Source organism: Eptatretus burgeri, chromosome 15 (assembly GCF_056783735.1).
Source record: "Eptatretus burgeri isolate ZD-2024b chromosome 15, Ebu_testis_v1, whole genome shotgun sequence".
NCBI lineage: Eukaryota > Metazoa > Chordata > Myxini > Myxiniformes > Myxinidae > Eptatretus > Eptatretus burgeri.
Genome location: NC_140975.1, coordinates 27,920,639 through 27,940,850, shown reverse-complemented (window position 1 = coordinate 27,940,850; position 20,212 = coordinate 27,920,639). Strand labels below are relative to the sequence as shown.

The window sequence follows — 20,212 nt, the reverse complement described above, 5'->3', positions numbered from 1 at the left end:
TCCTACATTTCTCAAGCAATTTTGAATTTGATCGTGGCATATGAATCTATGGGACAATATCTAAATTTGGTCAGGACAGATTTTCGATATTCGCTTTCGTTTTCATGTCACGTGACTTCAAATTTGGCAAAAACTGCCCTACCTTCAGGAGGCTATATATTTTCTCGCAGAGATGACCGTCACTCCCGCACGGGTGTATTTTTTAAAACATCTTTTCTCATAACTATTTTTCCATACAATAAAATACACCAGAACATGCAGAAATAACTGTACAAATCAGTATGGAATAGCTTGTCCCTTGACTTTCTTTAAACAATCCAGTCTTTTGGTCAAACTTTCAGAAAGCTTCTTGCATTGAGAAATGTCATTGTTGTCCCATTCATGTTTGACAGCTTCCCAAAGTTGATGAGAATTTGCAAATTTCCTTCCATTAAATTTGTGTTGAATTTAGGCCCAAAGATTCTCGATGCGTTTCAAATCGGGACTCTGACCAGGCCAGAACATAAGTTTCAGGGACTTTTTCTCCAACCACTTTTTGGTGGCTTTTGCAGTTTAGGCAGGGGAATTATCTTGTTGAAAAATGACTTATTTGCTTTTCTTTCCAGGAAATAAGTTTTGCAGGCTTGGAAATAATCATTTCTCTAATATTTTATGGTATTCTTGGCAGTAATTGACTGTTCACACCTTATCAGCTCACCAACACCAGCAGACCAAAATGCACCCCAGACCATTATTTCACCTCATCCATGCTTCACAGTTGTTGAAATGCACTCAGGGTTGAATCTCACCAGGTCTGTGAAGGTAATGTTCTGGGGCATCACTGCAAAGCTGAAATCTTGATTCATCACTCCACAGAGCTCTCTGAAACGAGTCTGAATCACAGTTCCCATATTCAGCCAAAAAGTGCAATCTATCCTGAATGTTTTCCTTCGATACTAGAGACTTCTTACCACATCTTCTTGAGGCAAAATCAGCATCAGTTAATCTTCTTGTGATGGTCCTTCTGGAAACAGTCTTGTTTTCAGCAGTTCTGGACTTCTCTGACATTTTCCACAGGCTTTTCTTTCTTTCCCTGAGAACTAAGAATTTAGTCACCTGTCATCTTTACTTGTAGTGGTGCTCGGCCTGTCATTATCCCTTCTTCCTTGCAGTGGAGCTAGTTTTCTGGAACTGTAGACCTATTCTCTTTGTGGTAGGCAGAGAAATAGGGATTTTCTCTTTCTTCAGGAGTTTGTGTATTTCAGAATGCCTTGCCTGCTTAATGAAGACAAGCAGTTCGATTTTTAGCTCGCCTGTTCGAAGAACAGAGAGCTATAGCGATACCCCCGGCGTGAGCGTGAAAATGTTAAAGTTTTTGGTCCAAGTTATTTAGAAGCTTGCCATTCATTTAATATGTGTACTAGGATGCTGATATTTGGCATGGAGGTTCCTTTGGGGGTATACTATTGGTGTAGTGAAGTTGAAATTAACAAATGATTTTAATTAAAAAAAAATTTTCAACCTAAGATGGTATCGTGTCAAAGCCACCCAATGCTCGCCTGTTTATACTAGACGCTTGCCATTCATTTAATATGTGTTCTAGGGATGCAATGGAGTCCAAATGAAATAAATTTTGTTGGTGCACCTTTTTCAGAGACTCAGTATTTGTGAAGTCAAAACACTACATATTACTTTTTCTTTTAGATGCATTTCTCATGGCAAGGCAAGTCAGTAATGTATTATTGCATAATGTTGATAAATACCATTGCACATGCACTGTTATAATTGTGATGCCATCATAATTACAAATAAAAATGATACTGCATGGTAGTTGACTTATTCATTAATAATGCTGCCACTGTAACATGATATGCTCTCTGGTTTTACTGACAATATTGATACCAGTTCCTTCATTTCAGATTGCCATACTAATTTGCAGGCCATAGGTTGGTCTATAAAACACAACATATTGTACGACAATATTGATACCAGTTTAATTTTTCTGATGACTCTATAATGTGTTTACATATTCCTTTCTTACAGTTATTACTCACAAATCACATGCTTCTCACCTACTGGGTTTAAATCATGGTCACAACAGTTGCAATATAATTGGCATACCTGCTGTGTTTATACATAATGTCAGAAAGTTGCCAGTTTCTTACTGCAGATCAGTGATGTACAACACTACTCCGATTTCTTCAACCAATAAAACTGGCACTATGTGTATATGACCTTAATGAATATTTATTTATCTTAATTCAATTACAATAAATTATCAAAAAAGTCATTTACTGAAAGTTTTTTGGTAAATTCATAAGAAGGTACTTCAGTATTTTTGGCACAAAATATTTTCTCTGTGTGTTTATTTGGTATTTGTGAATTTATTTTTAGCTCGCCTGTTCGAAGAACAGAGAGCTATAGCGATACCCCCGGCGTGAGCGTGAGCGTCAGTGTGAGCGTGAAAATGTTAAAGTTTTTGGTGCAAGTTATTTCCTTTCTAATGTTTTTATCCACCACACTACTTTTTTACTGATTACAATATACAAATACATATATTGCTTTAAAATGATTTGGATCAGACCACTGCAATGCTTTATAAAAATATTATTAGACGAGTCTTTTAAAAACGATAAATGTATAAACAGGCGAGCATTGGGTGGCTTTGACACCAACTCTCTGGTTAATATCTCCATCAGCATGAAACATCTCTTTCTTTGGAGAAATTTCTAAATTGAAACACAAAAACCATGGCCGACACTAAATGTACAAGTCATAAATTAGACCAATTTAAGTACTACATATGCACTAAACAGTTTAAAAAAAACATGACAACACCCTAAAATTGCATTGCAGATCTTGAAAAGTATGCACTACTTCGAACAGCAAAGTACTTTCTTGAATTTTTTTGTGACACAGAACAACTCAAAACAGTCTTATCTTCCTTTCTTATGTATAAAATTTTGATCTATTTTGTCTTTCCTGAGATATTGGCCTTTAAAGATGAAAGGTAAAAATATGGAAATTTCGTAATTTTTGTTTTTTTGACAACAAAAATTCTTAAAACCCAATTTTTTTTCTTAAAAATTGCTGTAAACTACACAGAGGGCTTTGAGCTACTCTAACATGAGTAATCAATTTAAACTGGAATCTGTTCTGTGTATATATGGCTTCAAATATGAAAAAAAACACCTCGGCTCATTTTTTTGCCCCAGAGTATATACAGTATCGTACATATAAGTGGAAGAAGTATAATGAGTGATGGACGTAGCTTCAGGATGATCTTTATTTGGACAAGCTTTCCGCCAAATAGGCCTTCTTCTCGGTCGTCAACCTGAAGCTACGTCTGTAACTCATTTTACTTCGAACAATAATAATTTTGCATTTGCTAGTACATAAAATTTTTTATGTCAGGTCAGGTTAGATCTGTGACCTGCTACAGGTACCATGTAAAACTGTACTAACCTGTTCCATGGTCGGGTTGTCGGCGACTAAACCGTCTCCCCCACCAGGTTTTCTGGTGAGGAGGGTGTTTGGATATGGACACCCAGCAGGATTAAAAACAAAACCTGTCAAAGCGTGGAGGAGCTCCTTGTGAGCCAACGGCCTTCCATATCTAGTGCCCAACTGTGTCTGCGGACGTCCTCCTGCAGTTGGGTTACTTTTTTATTAGGAGGTTGGAGGCAGGATTTGCACTCCGGCCACCATAAAACCCTTCATTCCGCAAAACACAAAAACGCAAAAAAATCTGAAAACCCACTCCATGGGAGTACCTCCTGTGCAGCTTCCCTTCGCAGGGCAGCTCACCGGATGATGGGATTGGGGCAAAGCCTTCGGGACCCCCAATCTTTGATGATATGAGGGAAACCAGGGGGTAACATCCCTGGGTCAGATTGCGGGAGAGTGTGTCGGAGTGGTGCTGAGGTGTCGTCCACCAGACGGCGGTCTCCTTGGGTTAACCTGAGGCGGTCCGTTTGGGTGGGTGCCTGGAATGTCCTATCCCTAAGAGAGGATGATCACCTGTCTCTGTTATCATCTGAGCTCAAGCGTTTGGACATCGGGATTGCAGCTCTCTGAGGTTCGGAGACCGGATTGCGGCGAGATAATGGTGGGTGGTTACACCTACTATTGGTCTGGTCGCTCTGATGGTTACCATACCCAAGGAGTTGCTGTAGCTGTGTCCAATAAGCTGACCCCAATGATAATTGAGGTAACACCGGTCAACGAGCGTATTATGAGATTAAGGATTCGTCACTCCTTAGGTGTCATTTCCCTGGTCTCTGTTTATGCTCCGACTGAGGTGAGTGATCTCACCGTGAAGGACGCATTCGACGCCACGCTCAAGTCTGTGGTTGAGCAGTGCCCCAGACGAGATACACTTCTAGTCTTGGGGGATTTCAATGCATCGACTGGAACTGATAGGGATGGTTATGAGGTGTGTGTTGGTCCCCATGGGTCAGGAACTATGAACCAGAATAGCACAAAGTTCCTTGACTTTGCAAGAAGTCATGGACTTAGGGTGGCTGGTTCATGGTTTCAGCGCCCACAAGCTCATCGCTGGACTTGGTATTCCAACGCTGGCGGTGTGGCAAAGGAGATTGACCATGTCCTCATTGACGGTCGTTGGAGGATGATCCAGAACTGCAGGGTCTACCGGAGTGCTCAGTTCCTCAATACTGACCACAGGCTTGTTGTAGCAACTCTAAAGCTGCATCTTAAATCCTGGAGAATGGTACCATCCCAGCCTAGGCTGGATGTTGGCAAGCTCAGGGATGAGAGAGTAGCTGAGGAGTTTGCGAACAGGCTGAGTAGACACTTGGGGGGGTCTGGGTGCTTTGGGGGGTCCTGAAGAGTTGTGGAGTGCCTTCAAGACCACCATCCTTGATGTTGCCGGTGGATGTCTTCGAACTCACCGCAGGGCAAAGAAGAATTTTGTCTCTCAAAGGACACTGGATACCATTGACCAGAGTCGCAGGGCCAGGCTGAATGGCAGAGCTGAGCTGTTCAGGGAGCTGAAGCGTAAAACTGTACGTGCACTGAGGGTGGACAAGGAGGCCTATGTGCGAGGAATCTGTGAGCGGGTAGAGCGTCACCTGTGGACAGGTGATTCTCGTCCCGCTTACAGGGGAATTCGTGCATTGCGTGCATCCAAGCCCATCCCTCGGAGCACTGCAGTTAGAGCAGAGAGTGGTAGGCTCTTGACAGAGGAGTCTGAAGTGAAGGCCCGCTGGGCCGGTTACTTTGAGCGGTTGTACCAGGCTGATCCCCCAGCTGTCGAGTTGGACGTCAAGGGTGTTACAATCCCTGTTGCTGACCCTTGAATCAACTGTGGTCCACCTTCGCTTGTGGAAACATGGGCTGCGGTGAACAAGTTGAAATGGGGCAAAGCTCCAGGGATCTGTGGCATCCATGCTGAACTTCTCAAGGCTGGTGGAAATGCTGCACTCGTGTCGTTGCATGCAGTTTTGTGCTCTGCCTGGAACACAGGCATCATCCCAACTGATTGGAAGAGGGGCCTTGTTGTTCCTCTCTCAAAAGGGAAGGGTGATCGCCAAGACTGCAACAACTACCGAGGGGTGACGCTGCTCTCAGTGCCGGGCAAGGTCTTTGCTCGGATAATTCTTGATAGGGTTCGCCACCATCTGCTTGAGCACCAGCGTCCAGAGCAGTCAGGCTTTACACCAAAGAGGTCAACGATTGACCGTATCCTTGCTCTTCGTGTCCTCACTTAACGCAGACGAGAGTTTCGGCAGGGGCTGCTTGCAGCCTATGTTGATCTCTGTAAAGCGTTCGATTCAGTGAATCGGGATGTCCTCTGGAGGATTCATGGTCTTCGTGGGGTGCCACCGAAACTGATCGATCTGATGTCTGAACTTTACTCTGGTACTGAGAGTGCTGTGAAGTGTCGTGGTACCATCTCTGACTTATTTCCAGTTGTTACTGGAGTTCGTCAGCGGTGTGTACTGGCCCCCACACTTTTCAGCACTTGTATTGACTGGATTTTTGGGAGGATGTCGGAGAGATCAAGCTGCGGTGCGTCGTTTGGGAATGTCAAGATCTCGGACCTTGATTTTGCAGATGATGCAGTCATCTTTGCGGAGACTTTAGATATCCTTTTTGGGGCCCTCGAGGTGCTGAATGAGGAGTCTGAGCCGCTGGGATTACGGGTTTCTTGGGCCAAAACTAAGATCCAGGCTTTCGGTGACATCTTGGATGCTGCTGCCCTGTCTGTGTCTGTTTGTGGTGAGGATGTTGAGGTCATGGAGAGATTCACTTACCTTGGCAGTGATATTCATGTCTCTGCTGGCTGTGAGTCAGAGGTCAATAGACGTCTGGGTCGGGCCTGGGGAGTCATGGATTCACTGGATCATGGGGTGTGGCGCTGCCGGTACCTCTGCGGGAGGACGAAAGTCCGAGTCTTCAGGTCCTTGGTACTTCCAGTCTTGCTCTATGGATGCGAGACTTTGACTCTGACCAAGGATCTGAGACGGAGACTTAATTCCTTTGGTACCAGGTCTCTTCGGAGAATCCTTGGCTATCGCTGGTCAGATTTTGTGTCCAACGAGCGGTTGCTGAGAGAGACTCAGATGAGATTTGTTGCCTGCATAGTCCGTGAGCGTCAGTTGCGGCTGTATGGACATGTGGCTCGTTTTCCTGACGCTGATCCTGCTCACCAGATTCTCTCAGCGAGGTAGTCTCATGAGTGGAGGAAGCCAGTGGGCCGACCACGTGCCTCATGGTTGCAGCAGGTTGACCATCATCTCAAGGAGATGGGGATGGGCCTGGCATCTGCCTGGGGGATGGCCAGACGGAGGCCCCTGGAGTACCGGCGGAAAGTGGACGCAGCGACGCGCTGTTCTGGCACATGCTCCCATACCTGACCTGAGTACTGGAATATAAGATCTGTTGCTTTGCTGACGGAAATACCAATCTTTGCTGTGATGGCTCATCAATAGGGCAAGAAGAAAAAGGATTCCATGTGCAGGGATAACCAGCATCGCAAGTTGGCGCTTGTAAGTATCGCCACGTGTACCCATGTACCCATAAAAAAAAGTTAATGAAATGTTTTTTTTCATCACAAACTTTCCCCGGAGTTCCCGGAATTCACCGTAGTTCGATTTATTGAAATTGGTTACTCCGTTCTCAAGTCATATCACGACAAACAGACAGACTGTGTGTGTGTGTGTGTGTGTGTGTGTGTGTGTGTGTGTGTGTGTGTGTGTGTGTGTGTGTGTGTGTGTGTGTGTGTGTGTGTGTGTGTGTGTGTGTGTGTGTGTGTGTGTGTGTGTGTGTGTGTGTGTGTGTGTGTGTGTGTGTGTGTGTGTGTGTGTGTGTGTGTGTGCGCGCGTGCGCGCACACGCATGCGTGTATTTTTTTTTTCATTCTGCCATGTTTATCAGCCCTTTAGTCTCTTACTGTCTGCTCACTTGCCCATCGTCTACTCATCCACCCCTCTCACATTGATCTTTCTTTATATTCCTTCTTGCTCTGCTGTTCACCGTCCCTTTTTTGTGTGCTGACCTCTTACGCACTGTTATTTAACTCTTCTGTGAGCTTCAATTTCTTGTGTATTAAAAAAAAGTATATGCATGGAATGTGGACTGATGTCATCTGTGGGCAAGGCATGGCAGGAAAATCCTCTCCTCCCTGAAGTTCATTCGTGAGCCAGCTCGGTTTTTATGACTCATATTTTATCAGCGATCCATTAGTTCCATCATAATCTTCCGGAGGCTCACTCCTCATGTTGCCATGGCCTTCTGTTATATTTGAACCCATAACCTCCAGGTTGCTAGTTGGTATCCTTACCGCAAGGTCATACTCTGCATTCATTACAAAGGTTGATGAACAAATGTATCCATTGACCCCAAGCATAGTCACCTTTGATCCATCAACCAGGCCCATACTGTGCCCATCACATCACAACCTAGACTTCATTATCTTGCATTTGCATTTGGCAATACTAATTGCCATGATGTTGTTTGACAGTGGGAGTCCATCTGTTTTATATCTGCATCGTCGTCTATCTCTATGGGGATCTGGCCATCTACGCAGCTGCCGTTCCGCGTTCGCTGGCTTTTGTGGCTTGGTAAGTAAAGGCAGCTGCAGGCATGTGGGAGAACTAGAATTGGTGTGCTTCAGTGGCTGTGTCGTAAGGTGGGTGGGTATTGCTGTGTTAATGGGTCAAAACTGACTGATTGCATTGTGTCTTGGAATTGTTGATTCGTATCAAATAATCATGAAGAAAAAGGTCAGGGTATATACCGAGGGGTTTGCTTCCCTTTAGTGTACATATGTTGTTCGTGGTGCCAAACCCAGCTCGTTCTCTAACGACTGCAACCCAAGATTTGCGCTTCACAAGTATGAACGATCGTACAGCTCAGCTACTGATCATATTGATCTTTGTCAGTTGGGGGTCTGTAACTTCTGAGTGACGTTACAGTTACCACATCAACAGTGTAACGTTTTTGAAACTTGTATTCTAAATATATAGATACAAAGTCAAATGAGGAAGGTCACCATTACATCCAATGTCCAACTCTGATTCTCACGTTGAGTTGTTTCCGCCCAGTGTCCCAGTCCTGCTGGCTCAACTCATGCGTGTTCACCTCGTTCTCCGGGACTGTCGAATTATCGAGTTCTGTGGCGTCATTCTCACTCGATGTCCTTGCAGCGTCTGTCGGGGCTGTCCAACGATCGACTCACGTTGCATTGTTTTCAATCGTGCCCTGGTCCGTTCAGGATGATTGAAGAGCTCAAAGGAATTCTTTCCCGATACACAATCTTCATAAGTATTAATCAACCTGATTATAATCGGCTCCACGCATTAACAGCCACTCTGGACATTAACACCTCGTTCTTCATCAGGGATAAATCGAGCACGAGGATGATCAAAACACACGCCTAGTCACATGTCTCTCTGCACCCTCCTCTTGTGGGTTTATATAGTAACACAGAATGATTCTGTGCCTTCCAGCAAATGCTATTCTCATCTATACTGGAAGTTTTTTTTGTCTGGGAACATTCCAGCATCTTCACGATTCTCACCAGGCAGTGTACAGTACAATACTGCCATCTACAGTAAAAATTAGCTCATTACATTAAGCAGTTTATCATACAATTCACTGATGTATGCTACAACTTATAACATGTAACCATCAATTTCAGTCGTTCAATTATAGGCATTTATGAATGCTTATCCACAAATACCACAACCAATGCTTACTGGCCACACCATTTAGCTTATAACTGACAATTTTTTTTTTCCTGTTAGGGGCTTCTTAAGGGATGCTCATGTGTTGATGGAGCTTGGTGACTCAAGGAAGCTGGTGACTAAGTGCTATTTGTTATGGCCTGCAGCACACCATGTCAACATATGGAGAGGGCAGCTGGATGACCAAGCAAAGAATAGATTGATCAGAGAGGCCACTGTCCAGGCCTCCCAGTAGGCCCCAGGCAGGCCGCAACATTAGGCCCCAGGCAGGCCCCAACAGGAGGAAGGGTTCAACCATACACAACCTTCCGATAACTGTACTACAGATGGAAACTCCAAAATAGCCACCGTTCCCTCCTCCTGCCCCACAGCCAATCACAGGATTTATACCGGTGGGTGTGACCATTGGGTTTAACTTGGGTGGGGTGGCTCATCGTTCCCATATGGTTGTCATAACGACATGGCCACTTTTCCAGCCAACAATGAAACTAATTTTTCTCTATCATTGACAATGAAATGTTGCAGGTTGTACCCTCACTTCCAACAATTGTGCTTTCTCGTTAAGGCTAGATCATTGAGTACAACAGTTGGAAATTTACTTTGAGAAGTTAATTATTTAGATGTAGTAATGTTTTTTTATGGTTGAAATATATGCCTGAATGGATATTTTGGTCAAAACCTTTGTTTTACAATTTACACCACAGTGGAAAGTTGTCGTGCAACAACATATCGACCACTTTCCAGGACTCTGACTTCTGTTGGGACAGGGTGACACGAGGTCAGGCTTACCGCATCTTTCTGGTCAGTATGGTCACTTCATCTTTCCTGATCAATGGCTCTTTGCTGCTTTGGTACTTCCTACCTTTCTAAGGCTCTGACTTGCATTGATTTTGTATATCAACTGGTTTGTCTTACTGGACTCCACAGTGACCTTCTAGCAGGCATCTTGACCTCGAGGGCACTTGTTTTGCTTCTCTTTCCTGCTAATCTGTAATGTTAATGTATACATTATCCTGCTATTTCAATATGTGGTGTACATAGAGATCACCTTTTCCTGAAAAATATGCCTGCTAGAAGGTTAAACATACAATTGACGTGGAAAATTACCCCATTGCAATTTATGGATTTTCAAAAGTCAAGATATATGTATAAATATAGTTCTTATGAAAAATTTTATGGAATTGAAATGGCCAATTAAACGTGCCCACTGTTCGCTCTAACTCGCTCCTTGACGAATGGTGTACGTCGTTGAATCATAATTATTTCTGTCGTTTAGGCAACGATGGTGAGTAGTAAAGAAAGTGCTTTTAAATGTATTTATTTTTTGCATATATTTATTCTCTACAAGAGCAAGGCTCATGGAGAAGCAAGTTGAAATTGACAGTGGGCAAAATTCGCAGGGCAAAAGTTGGGCACAACCGGCAAGGGACTGAACACAGAGAGAGAGAGAGAGAGAGAGAGAGAGAGAGAGAGAGAGAGAGAGAGAGAGAGAGAGAGAGAGAGAGAGAGAGAGAGAGAGAGAGAGAGAGAGAGAGAGAGAGAGAGAGAGAGAGAGAGAGAGAGAGAGAGAGAGAGAGAGAGAGAGAGAGAGAGAGAGACAGACAGAGAGAGACAGACAGACAGACAGAGAGAGAGAGAGAGAGAGAGAGAGAGAGAGACAGAGAGACAGACAGACAGACAGACAGACAGACAGAGAGACAGAGAGACAGAGAGACAGAGAGACAGAGAGACAGAGAGACAGAGAGAAGAAGAAGAAAAAAAAAACAAAAAAAAACAAATCAGCAAGTAAAATGGTTGGTGTACGAAGGGTTAATGGGAGTAATAAAGACAATGAGTCAGGAGGGGGATGACACAAGGTGCTATGCATTACCTGTCATCGTCTGACTCGGTTTATTGTTATAAAGCATGAACCAGAATTATCCATTTCACAAAAGGAATTTTTTTTTTTAGATTTAGGGGAAGGAGTGGGGGCAGGAGAGGCCAGGTCTCACACATTCAGACCACGTACAGCTTGGCATATGATGATGGAAATGGTTGCATAATACTAACTGGAAACATAGAGACATAGTTTGCTGGCACTTGCCCTGTATAAATTGACTGCCACAACAATATAGGCCTTGATGCCATAATGGTTTCTCTCAGCCGGGGTGGTAGTGAAGGCCAATCAGATTTCTTATGAATGAAAGTGATGGTACAGAAAGCACACTTCCCTTGCGATATATTTTGCAAAATTCACTAAAGACATTCAAATTCCTCATCAAACCTTCCATCAAAAACATCCTCCAGGTCGTCATGTTAAGGATGAAGTCATTTTTGCTGTGTTGGTCATAAAATTGGTGGCTTCTCTTTGTTTGAAACATGATAACCTCATAGTTGGCACAGATCCTTCTCATAGCTTTTTCTGCAAGAAATTTGCATTTCCAACAATGCCTCAAGTTTGATATCCTTACAAATAATCTTCATTGTTCCGAGTGAAATTATTATGGCAAAACACCAATTCAAAATTGATCTTAAATAAGGTCCTTTCATTTTAATTGGACTGAGCACCTGGAATCGAATTTTGGTGCAGACTCGGTGTTGCCAAGGCAGCTGTTTGCCATTGGGTTCCCAGTGGTAGTCAAGACAAGAAATTGGAATTTGTTCAGGGTGCCGGCGATATCTCACCTTCTCTTCACAAACTACACTGTGAGACATTTAATGTCCACCAACTAATACTAACAAACGAGACAACCAGCTTAACTGAGATACGGCACACATATCGATAAATCGCTCTGCCTGCGAATCACCGGGATGGCAGTTTATAGCTGGGCCGAGATTCAAACCAAGGTGAGACGGCTCAGAGGTGAGAGTGCATACCTCGAGGCTATCATCCTCCCAATCTGTACTCGACATACCCACTGACTACTCAGTGCCTTGTGCTTCAGAAAATGATCCAAGAAGAGACCTGCAAAGTCTTTACGAGACTAATGGCATCACAAATCGAGAGATTCAGAGAAACAAGGCGACCGTCCAAACAGTAGTTTATGATCACCGGAAGTGATCATACAGCAAAAACACTCAGGATACCCGCCATGTGGCGGAGCCCAGAAATAGACATGACATCACAGTATGTTAGAAAACCCTGATTAGATGATTGCTTACAACCCCTGACAACGCATTGTTAACCAATTTCAATGAGCAAATCAGCATCAAACAAGGACAAATGTGTCCAAGAGCCACGTCATAAAGGTTTTGTCTTCACCAGAAGAAAAGAAGAAGAACAAGAAGAATAAGAAGAACAAGAAGAAGAAGAACAACGCGGAGCTCTCTTCGAGCCAGCGTTCGCAACGTGGCTAAAAAGGGTTAATTCAACTGCTTTCATAATTCTATGTGAAAACTAGCTCTAGGGGACAGGGAGCATGGATAAATTGAAATGAACCTGTGTAAAAAAAAATATATTATATTTGTGTTTGCACATATTGCACTGAATTTGATCATCCATGACTGGTACTGATTTAAAGTTTTTAACTTGCAAACCTAACTGACCATAACACACACTCCTTTGTACTGGTGATATCTGGTACTGTCTTGTGGACAATTCTTAAGGTAAAGGACAGATGGCAAAGGGTGGTGCAACCAGATGGGGAAGGCCTTTTGCAATGGCCAAACGCATGTCCTCCTTGCAGCATCTAGTGGCCTGATCATACTGAGATGTGTTAACGTCTTGACCTAGGAATTAACAATCTGTGACTCAGAAATTCTTGACCGATGGATTTTGGTAATGATTTATTTGTGTAGTTTTTAATTGAAATATAAAACTGTTTTTATGCTATTCATTTATGGAGGGGGAGTGGGTTGGCAACGAATATGTATCGTGTGATATATATATATATATATATATATATATATATATATATATATATATATATATATATATATATATATATATATATATATGAAATATTGTTACACGACCGGAGGTTGAGACCGCCCAGAGGCTGTGCTGAGGACTAAACCACGTTCCAAGGCAGAATCCATTGGGTCAGGTAAGTGAGCCGGGCAGCCGAGAGGTTAGGATGGATAATTAGCACGTTGTCCAGGAGACAGGACTTTGTCTACAATGCCAGGGATACCATAAAACACCCTTTATTCATAAGATGGCACAGGAAGTATGATCACTCCTAAATTCTAGTTTTATCACTTGACCCTTAGCACAAAATTTCAACTCTGAGCTGGACATCACAGACGTCACAAGATATTCCAGTGCAAATGAGAAATATTTAGGTGATGTTTAAAACCCATTGAGTTTGTTGAAGTGGTCATTCTTTTTAGGTCTTGCAGTGTTCACACAACAAATGGAACACGTCGACTGAATGAAAAACAAAAACTATAAACGAGGAATTATGAGAAGATGAACAGATTGATTAACAGAGTTGCAGGAAAAAGTGGATTGCAAATGACACCTGCTCTGACAGTAGTCACAAGATAGCCAGCTCAAGGCTGCATAGTAGTCCTATCCACTGATCATGTCTACAGTACCTGGTACAGTACTTTAAGATGATGGATAACTCCTACCTCATCCCTGAATCAGATGGACACATGTACTACGCAGGAACATCTCTGTTGGTGGTTTTTTAAGCTATTGCCGGGATTGTGCATTGAACACAATACCCCAGGGTCACGTGTGTTCTGACCTAGACTCACCAGGCCTACTCAAGCTGTTCACCACATGGATGATCCTCCAATGGCTCATTACATGCTCAATCAACCCTGCGGCTGCATCAGCACAACCCTTTTATTTGTTGCTGGGCTTTGGCTACAAAATCCTGGCTCAAGGCCAAGGCTCCACACAAGCACAGCGGCCATCTCTCTTTCTCCAGGCTACTCGCTGATATAAACTTTTTTTTATTCCTTTGCCTTTAATTCTCTTTCCCATGGTACCCTCACGGTTACCTCACATCGACAACAGACCAATCAGCATAAATGTGCTTTGCCTACATAGTCTGTTGCTGAGTGATTTGCCTACACCAACATAGTCCAATTACAACATCTTGTCCTCAGAAGTGGCTTAGCAGCAACACCCAGTTATGGTGGGTGGGTATAAATCTGACCGGTTCTCAGTTTCAATGGCATCGTTGTCAAACGGCGTAGCTGTCTGCCACTGGTCCATCAACTACATTGCCGTACAATCAGTATTGCATCAGCTGGCTTACGTAGCTGTCATCTGCTCATGTGCTGCTGTATATACATTTGCTTTCACTAGATAAATATACAAGTTATAGCTTTCTACAACAAATACTGAATTACACTTGGGAAATTATTTTTGATATTTGTTAAAAACCACCAATAACACTGGTTTACAAAAAAATTTTTCTGAGGCAAGCATGTGAATAGGTGTTTCTGACTAATTTTGATATGCTGAATTCAAATTTCTAAACAGTTTTGCTCTATCACCTCTAGTATTTTTGCTTTCACATATCCCATTTTTTTATTATAATGCATATATTTATAATATGTGTTTATTTCATATATTCAAATGGCATATTACGAAACGAAACAAAACATAGACACAGAACACTGACAGAACTAAATATTACTATTACTTGGATATAAGCATATATACACATCATAGTACTACAGACAGTCAGAAGTGAGTTTTTTTGGAGGATCTGGTGTACTTTGCCTTCGGGATGTCGCGCAGGAGCATCCAGCAGAAGTCCCCCATCATGCTGGGGTTCCACTTGCCTTGGTAGTTGCTCTCCATCTTAGTAATATCTTGGTGGAACCTTTCCCCATGTCCGTCACTTACTGCTCCGAGGTTTGGGGGGAATAAGTTGAGGTGGGAGTGGAGAAAGTGAATCTTGAGAGACATTCGGCACCCCATATCCGGCTAAGCCTGCAACAACTTCTCGACATGCATTTGGTAATCTAGTGCCCGTGTGTTACAAAGGAAGCCATGGCAGACTGACTTAAATGCTTCCCATGCTCTCAGTTCCTTCAAGGTGAGCTTCTCCTCGAATACCTCATCCTTCAGCACCTCCCTGATCTGAGGTCTGACAAAGATGCCCTCCTTGAGCTTAGCAGAACTGAGACCTGGGAACAGAGTGCACAGGTGTTGGAAGGCAGCGCCATCCTTGTCCATGGCCTTCACGAAATTATTCATGAGGCCAAGCTTGATATGAAGAGGGGGAAGAAGCACCTTGTTCATGTCCACCAGAGGATTTTCTTGGACACTGTGTTCCCCAGGCACGAAAGTGCTCCTAGACCCCCAGTCCTTCTGCGTGTGGTGCTTGGACACAGCCCGACTATCCCAGAGACAGAGAAAGCAGCTGTACTTCGTGAAGCCCGCCTGCATACCCATAAGGAGCCCAATGACCTTGAGGTCCCCATAGAGGCTCTACTGGTGCTGCTGGTACTTGACAGCTTCCAGAAGGAGCTGCATATTGTCATATGACTCCTTCAAATGAACTGAGTGGCCAATGGGAATAAATACCCCAGAATTCCCATGAAATGATTCTTCTATAGTATAAAATAAAAATTAAAAACCCAGCTACTTTATAGCGAACGGAGTGAGCTTCATACTCAACGCGTGCACATGAGAGAATAGGAAACAACAATGTCTCGGCTATGACCCTTTTGCTTCCGGTTTTTGTCATGGAGAATGATGCATGCCGGGAGATCATGACCGGAAGTGTTTATTTATTTATTCAATTATTTTTTTCCCAAAGTTAATTTTATACTTCCGAAAGTGATTTTCTTCATGACAGGAAGTGTTTATTTAGTATTTAACATTACCGGGAGTGATTTTGAAACTCTTTCCGGAACTTTTAATTTATTTTATTCTTGACCAGAAGTGATTGTTTATTTATTTATTTATTCAATTTTTTTCCCAAAGTTAATTTTAATAAAGATATCTCCCGCATTATCAAAAAATATTTTTTAATCTTGATTTACATTATTTAATCGCTGATCCCGAATCCAGGCCGAAGTAACCGGAAATTGCGTCAGACAGATCAGCTGTCTGATCAGAAAAATCATCAGCTGTGCGGCGCTTACACATAACGTTATAGTTGGCAAGTATACAGTTGTGAACAAGTTATAGGTAAAGTCAGAAGCGAATGTAAGAAGAATTCTACGTTCGCTTCTCGGCTTTGCCTATTCCATATTATAAAAGTATCATCCTACCGGATAATTGTAGAGCAGCATTAACCACCCTCTCTCACCACCAGTAAGCTACTGGCGTTCCCAGCCGCACAATGCACATGTTTGACCTATGGAGTTTTTTTGGATGACGCAAACAGCGTCATCGGCTTGCCAAAGTGTTAATTTGAGTTCAGCATCCCTAAATTAGTCTAAAACACCTATTTATGCAGTGTATTACTGAAATATTTCGATATTTGTGGGTCTCGGCCCTCGGGATATATGTATACATGTACGTACATGAATACATGTATATCTCAAAAACTAGAGGTGATGAGTGAAAATGGATTTCGTATCCGAAATTAGCACCCCAAAATTAGGTTAGAACATCTATTTTCATGCGTGCCTAAATTTCTTTGTAACCACTGCAATCTAAACCTAAACAATTTCACCAAGTATTATAAATTACTTCGTCAACAATTCACAGATCGCACAAATTTCCTGTCACATCATACAAATGTGAAAATCCTCATTTTCCTAACAATACTATGTGTATCTTAATCTCTCCTGTTGTTTGCATGGCAGATGGGGTTTTCCAATCACTTATGTGTGTGTGTCTGTCCTGGCCGTAGCGTTTTTACCATTTGAGCTTTTGTTATCAAATGTTCAACAAAGCTTTATTATGAGAATGTGGAGAATACAAATTAATAATTTGGTCAAAAGGTCATGGTTGCATAAAATCGTCAATTTTCATGCGATTGACCTGAATTTTTAAGCATTTGCATATTGGGTCACTGAATTGGTTCACCATTCAAAAGCTAGAAACCGATTGTTGTTTCAGATGAAAAGGTCAAGGTTGCATCAAATTGTCAATTTTCATCAAATTGACTTGAAATTCGAACATGGTTTGCATATTGGGTCACTGAATTGGTTCACCAGTAAAACGCTGGAAGCTGATTGTTTTGAGGTCCAAAGGTCAAGGTCACAAAATCATCAATTTCTATCTGATTGACTTGAAATTTCAGCAGAACTTGCATATTGGGTCACAGAAGCTTCTTGCTTTTGACGTCAAAAGGTCAAGATCGCCAAAAATTGTCATTTGTTTTCACTGTTTTCGTCAAGCTTAGCATACGGAAGAAGTCCGAATACAAAGCGGATGCGGACAGACGTTGCATTTTCAGATGCTTTCTCATTTACTCTTGTTCTGCTCCATGTTTTTATGCAAATGACCAACTCTCCTGCGCTTCAGTTTAGGTTTAGATAATTATTGGTGGTTTTTAACTAATGGCTAAAATAATTTACCAAATGTAAATTAGGAGTATTTGTTATAGCAAGTTATAACTTAAACACGTACAGTTGTAGCCAAAGATATTGGCACCCTTTCCCTTTTTTCCAATAACTCAAAGTTTTCTCTGAAAATAAGTTGAAATTGACAAAAGTATTTGTTCTCCACATTTCTTCATTTCATTGCTAATATTACAGAACCTTTGTTTTGATCCAGAACTTAATATATCTTTTTAAATCAGAAAATAAAAAGAAATGGCATTGACAAAATTATTGACACCTGAGATTTTTATTTGGTAGCACAGCCTTTTCAGATGCTTTCTCATTTACTCTTGTTCTGCTCCATGTTTTTATGCAAATGACCAACTCTCCTGCTCTTCAGTTTAGGTTTAGATTATTGGTGGTTTTTAACTAATGGCTAAAATAATTTGCCAAATGTAAATTAGGAGTATTTGTTATAGCAAGTTATAACTTAAACACGTACAATCGTGGCCAAAAATATTGGCACCCTTACACTTTTTTCCAATAACTCACAATTTTCTCTGAAAATAAGTTGAAATTGACAAAAGTATTTGTTCTCCACATTTCTTTATTTCATTGCTAATATTACAGAACCTTTGTTTTGATTCAGAACTTAATATATCCTTTTAAATCAGAAAATAAAAAGAAATGGCATTGACAAAATTATTGACACCCAAGACTTTATATTTGGTAGCACAGCCTTTGGACAAAATATCTGCAGTCAAGCACTTCCAAAAGCCATGAATGAGCTTCCTACACCTCTCTACTGGAAGGTTTGTCCACCCTTCTTGTGCAAACTGCTCCAGTTCTCCCAGTTTTTTTCCTTTCTCTCAACTGCTGTTTTTAGATCTTCCTCCAGGTGTTTAATTGGATTTAGATCTGGACTCGTTGCTGGCTACTTCAGAACAGTCCAGCATTTTGTCTTAAACCATTGCCGCAGGCTTTTAAAAGTGTGGTTGGGGTCATTGTCCTGCTACAAGACCCATGACCTTCGACGGAGACCCAGCTTTCTGACACTGGGTTGAATATTGCGCTCCAAAATGCCTTGGTAATCTCCTGATTTCATGATGCCATGCACACATTCAAGGCACCTCGTGCCAGAGGCAGCACAGTAACCCCAAAACATCACTGAACCTCCTCCATGTTTGAGTGTAGGGAAGATGTTCTTTTCTTTGACGGCTTCATTTTGTTTTCTGTAAACACAGAGATGATGTTCTTTAATTTACCAAAAAGCTGTAATTTGGTCTCATCTGTCCACAGGACATTCTCCCAGAAGGATTTTGGCTTCTTCAGGTGTGTTTTGGCAAACTCCAGCCGGGCTTTCTTTTGTCTCTCTCTCTCTCTCTCTCTCTCTCTCTCTCTCTCTCTCTCTCTCTCTCTCTCTCTCTCTCTCTCTCTCTCTCTCTCTCTCTCTCTCTCTCTCTCTCTCTCTCTCTCTCTCTCTCTCTCTCTCTCTCTCTCTCTCTCTCTCTCTCTCTCCCCCAGCAGTGGGGTCTTCCTGGGTCTCCTCCCATCGAACCCCCTTTCATTGAGTTGGCGACGGATGGTGCGAGTTGAAACTGTCGTACCTTGTGTCTGAAGGTCAGCTTGAATCTGTTTGACAGTTGATTGAGGTGCTTTCTCCACCATAAGAACAATCTTTCACTGCAATCTTCGATCAAGTCTTTTCTTGCGGCCACGTCCAGGGAGGTTGGCTACAGTTGCCTGGGAGCTAAAACTTCCTGATAACATTATGCATGGTGCACACTGGAACATCAAGGTCTCTGGAGATGGACTTGTAGCCTTGAGATTGTCCATGCTTGGCTACAATCTTGTGTCTGACCTCCTCAGACAATTATGTGGTTTTCTTTCTTTTCTCCATGCTTATTGAAGAACACAGTGACAAAAAACAGCAGAATGACTCCTTTTCTCAATTCAAACTGTTTGAATGAGTGATTTTTATATTGCAGGCACCTGCAACTCACCACGGGTGAGTTCAATTCCGAAGTAAAGGAGAATCACCTGCTTGAAATCTGATTATTTCTAACAACTTCTAAAAGGTGCTTGAAATCTGATTATCTCGGCCATTTTAGGATTTGTGTGGAATAAGCTAACATTTAGTAATTTTTTCAGCTTTTTTTGTTACGTTCCACTCCAAACCAAAGAAATACAGATGTGGTTACCAAAATATTTTTTATATTTCAACAATTGTCTGGAAGAAATGGGGCATTATTTGAAAAAAGCCAATATTTTTGGCCACGACTTTATCTCCTGAAATCAAATGCATTGTCTAAGTTATAACTTGCTGTCACAAAAACTCCTGAATTACACTTGGCAAATTATTTTAGGCATCATACTAAAATACACAATTTGGTGTCTCTGTCTTTCTGTCTAGCTGCGATACATTTCATCATTACTTATCCACTCTCAATTTTACTTGACAAGAGCACGAAGGGTCACATGCTGGAGGTTGTTGTGACTTCATTTGCTCCTCTCCCCAAGGGAGTTTTCCATCTTAGGTGAAATCCATATTAAGGTGTGTCGATAACTTATTGTGGTGTTTTTCCAATGCCGCTTCTCATAACAAAAGCAATAACAACACCAATCCATCCATCCATT

At 42.1% G+C, this 20,212-nt stretch overlaps 1 protein-coding gene across 10 annotated transcripts in view; it reads left to right on the top strand.

Annotated features, from left to right (window-relative positions):
- Nucleotides 1-20,212, top strand: part of SLC38A12 (solute carrier family 38 member 12) — a 180,193-nt gene that overhangs the window by 85,361 nt on the left and 74,620 nt on the right. For all 10 annotated transcript variants that reach the window (XM_085856978.1, XM_085856974.1, XM_085856972.1 and 7 more), the window contains 2 exons: nucleotides 7,966-8,065; nucleotides 9,895-9,991. In XM_085856978.1, the coding sequence (XP_085713104.1) occupies nucleotides 7,966-8,065; nucleotides 9,895-9,991 (197 nt within the window). The remainder of the gene's footprint in view (nucleotides 1-7,965; nucleotides 8,066-9,894; nucleotides 9,992-20,212) is intronic.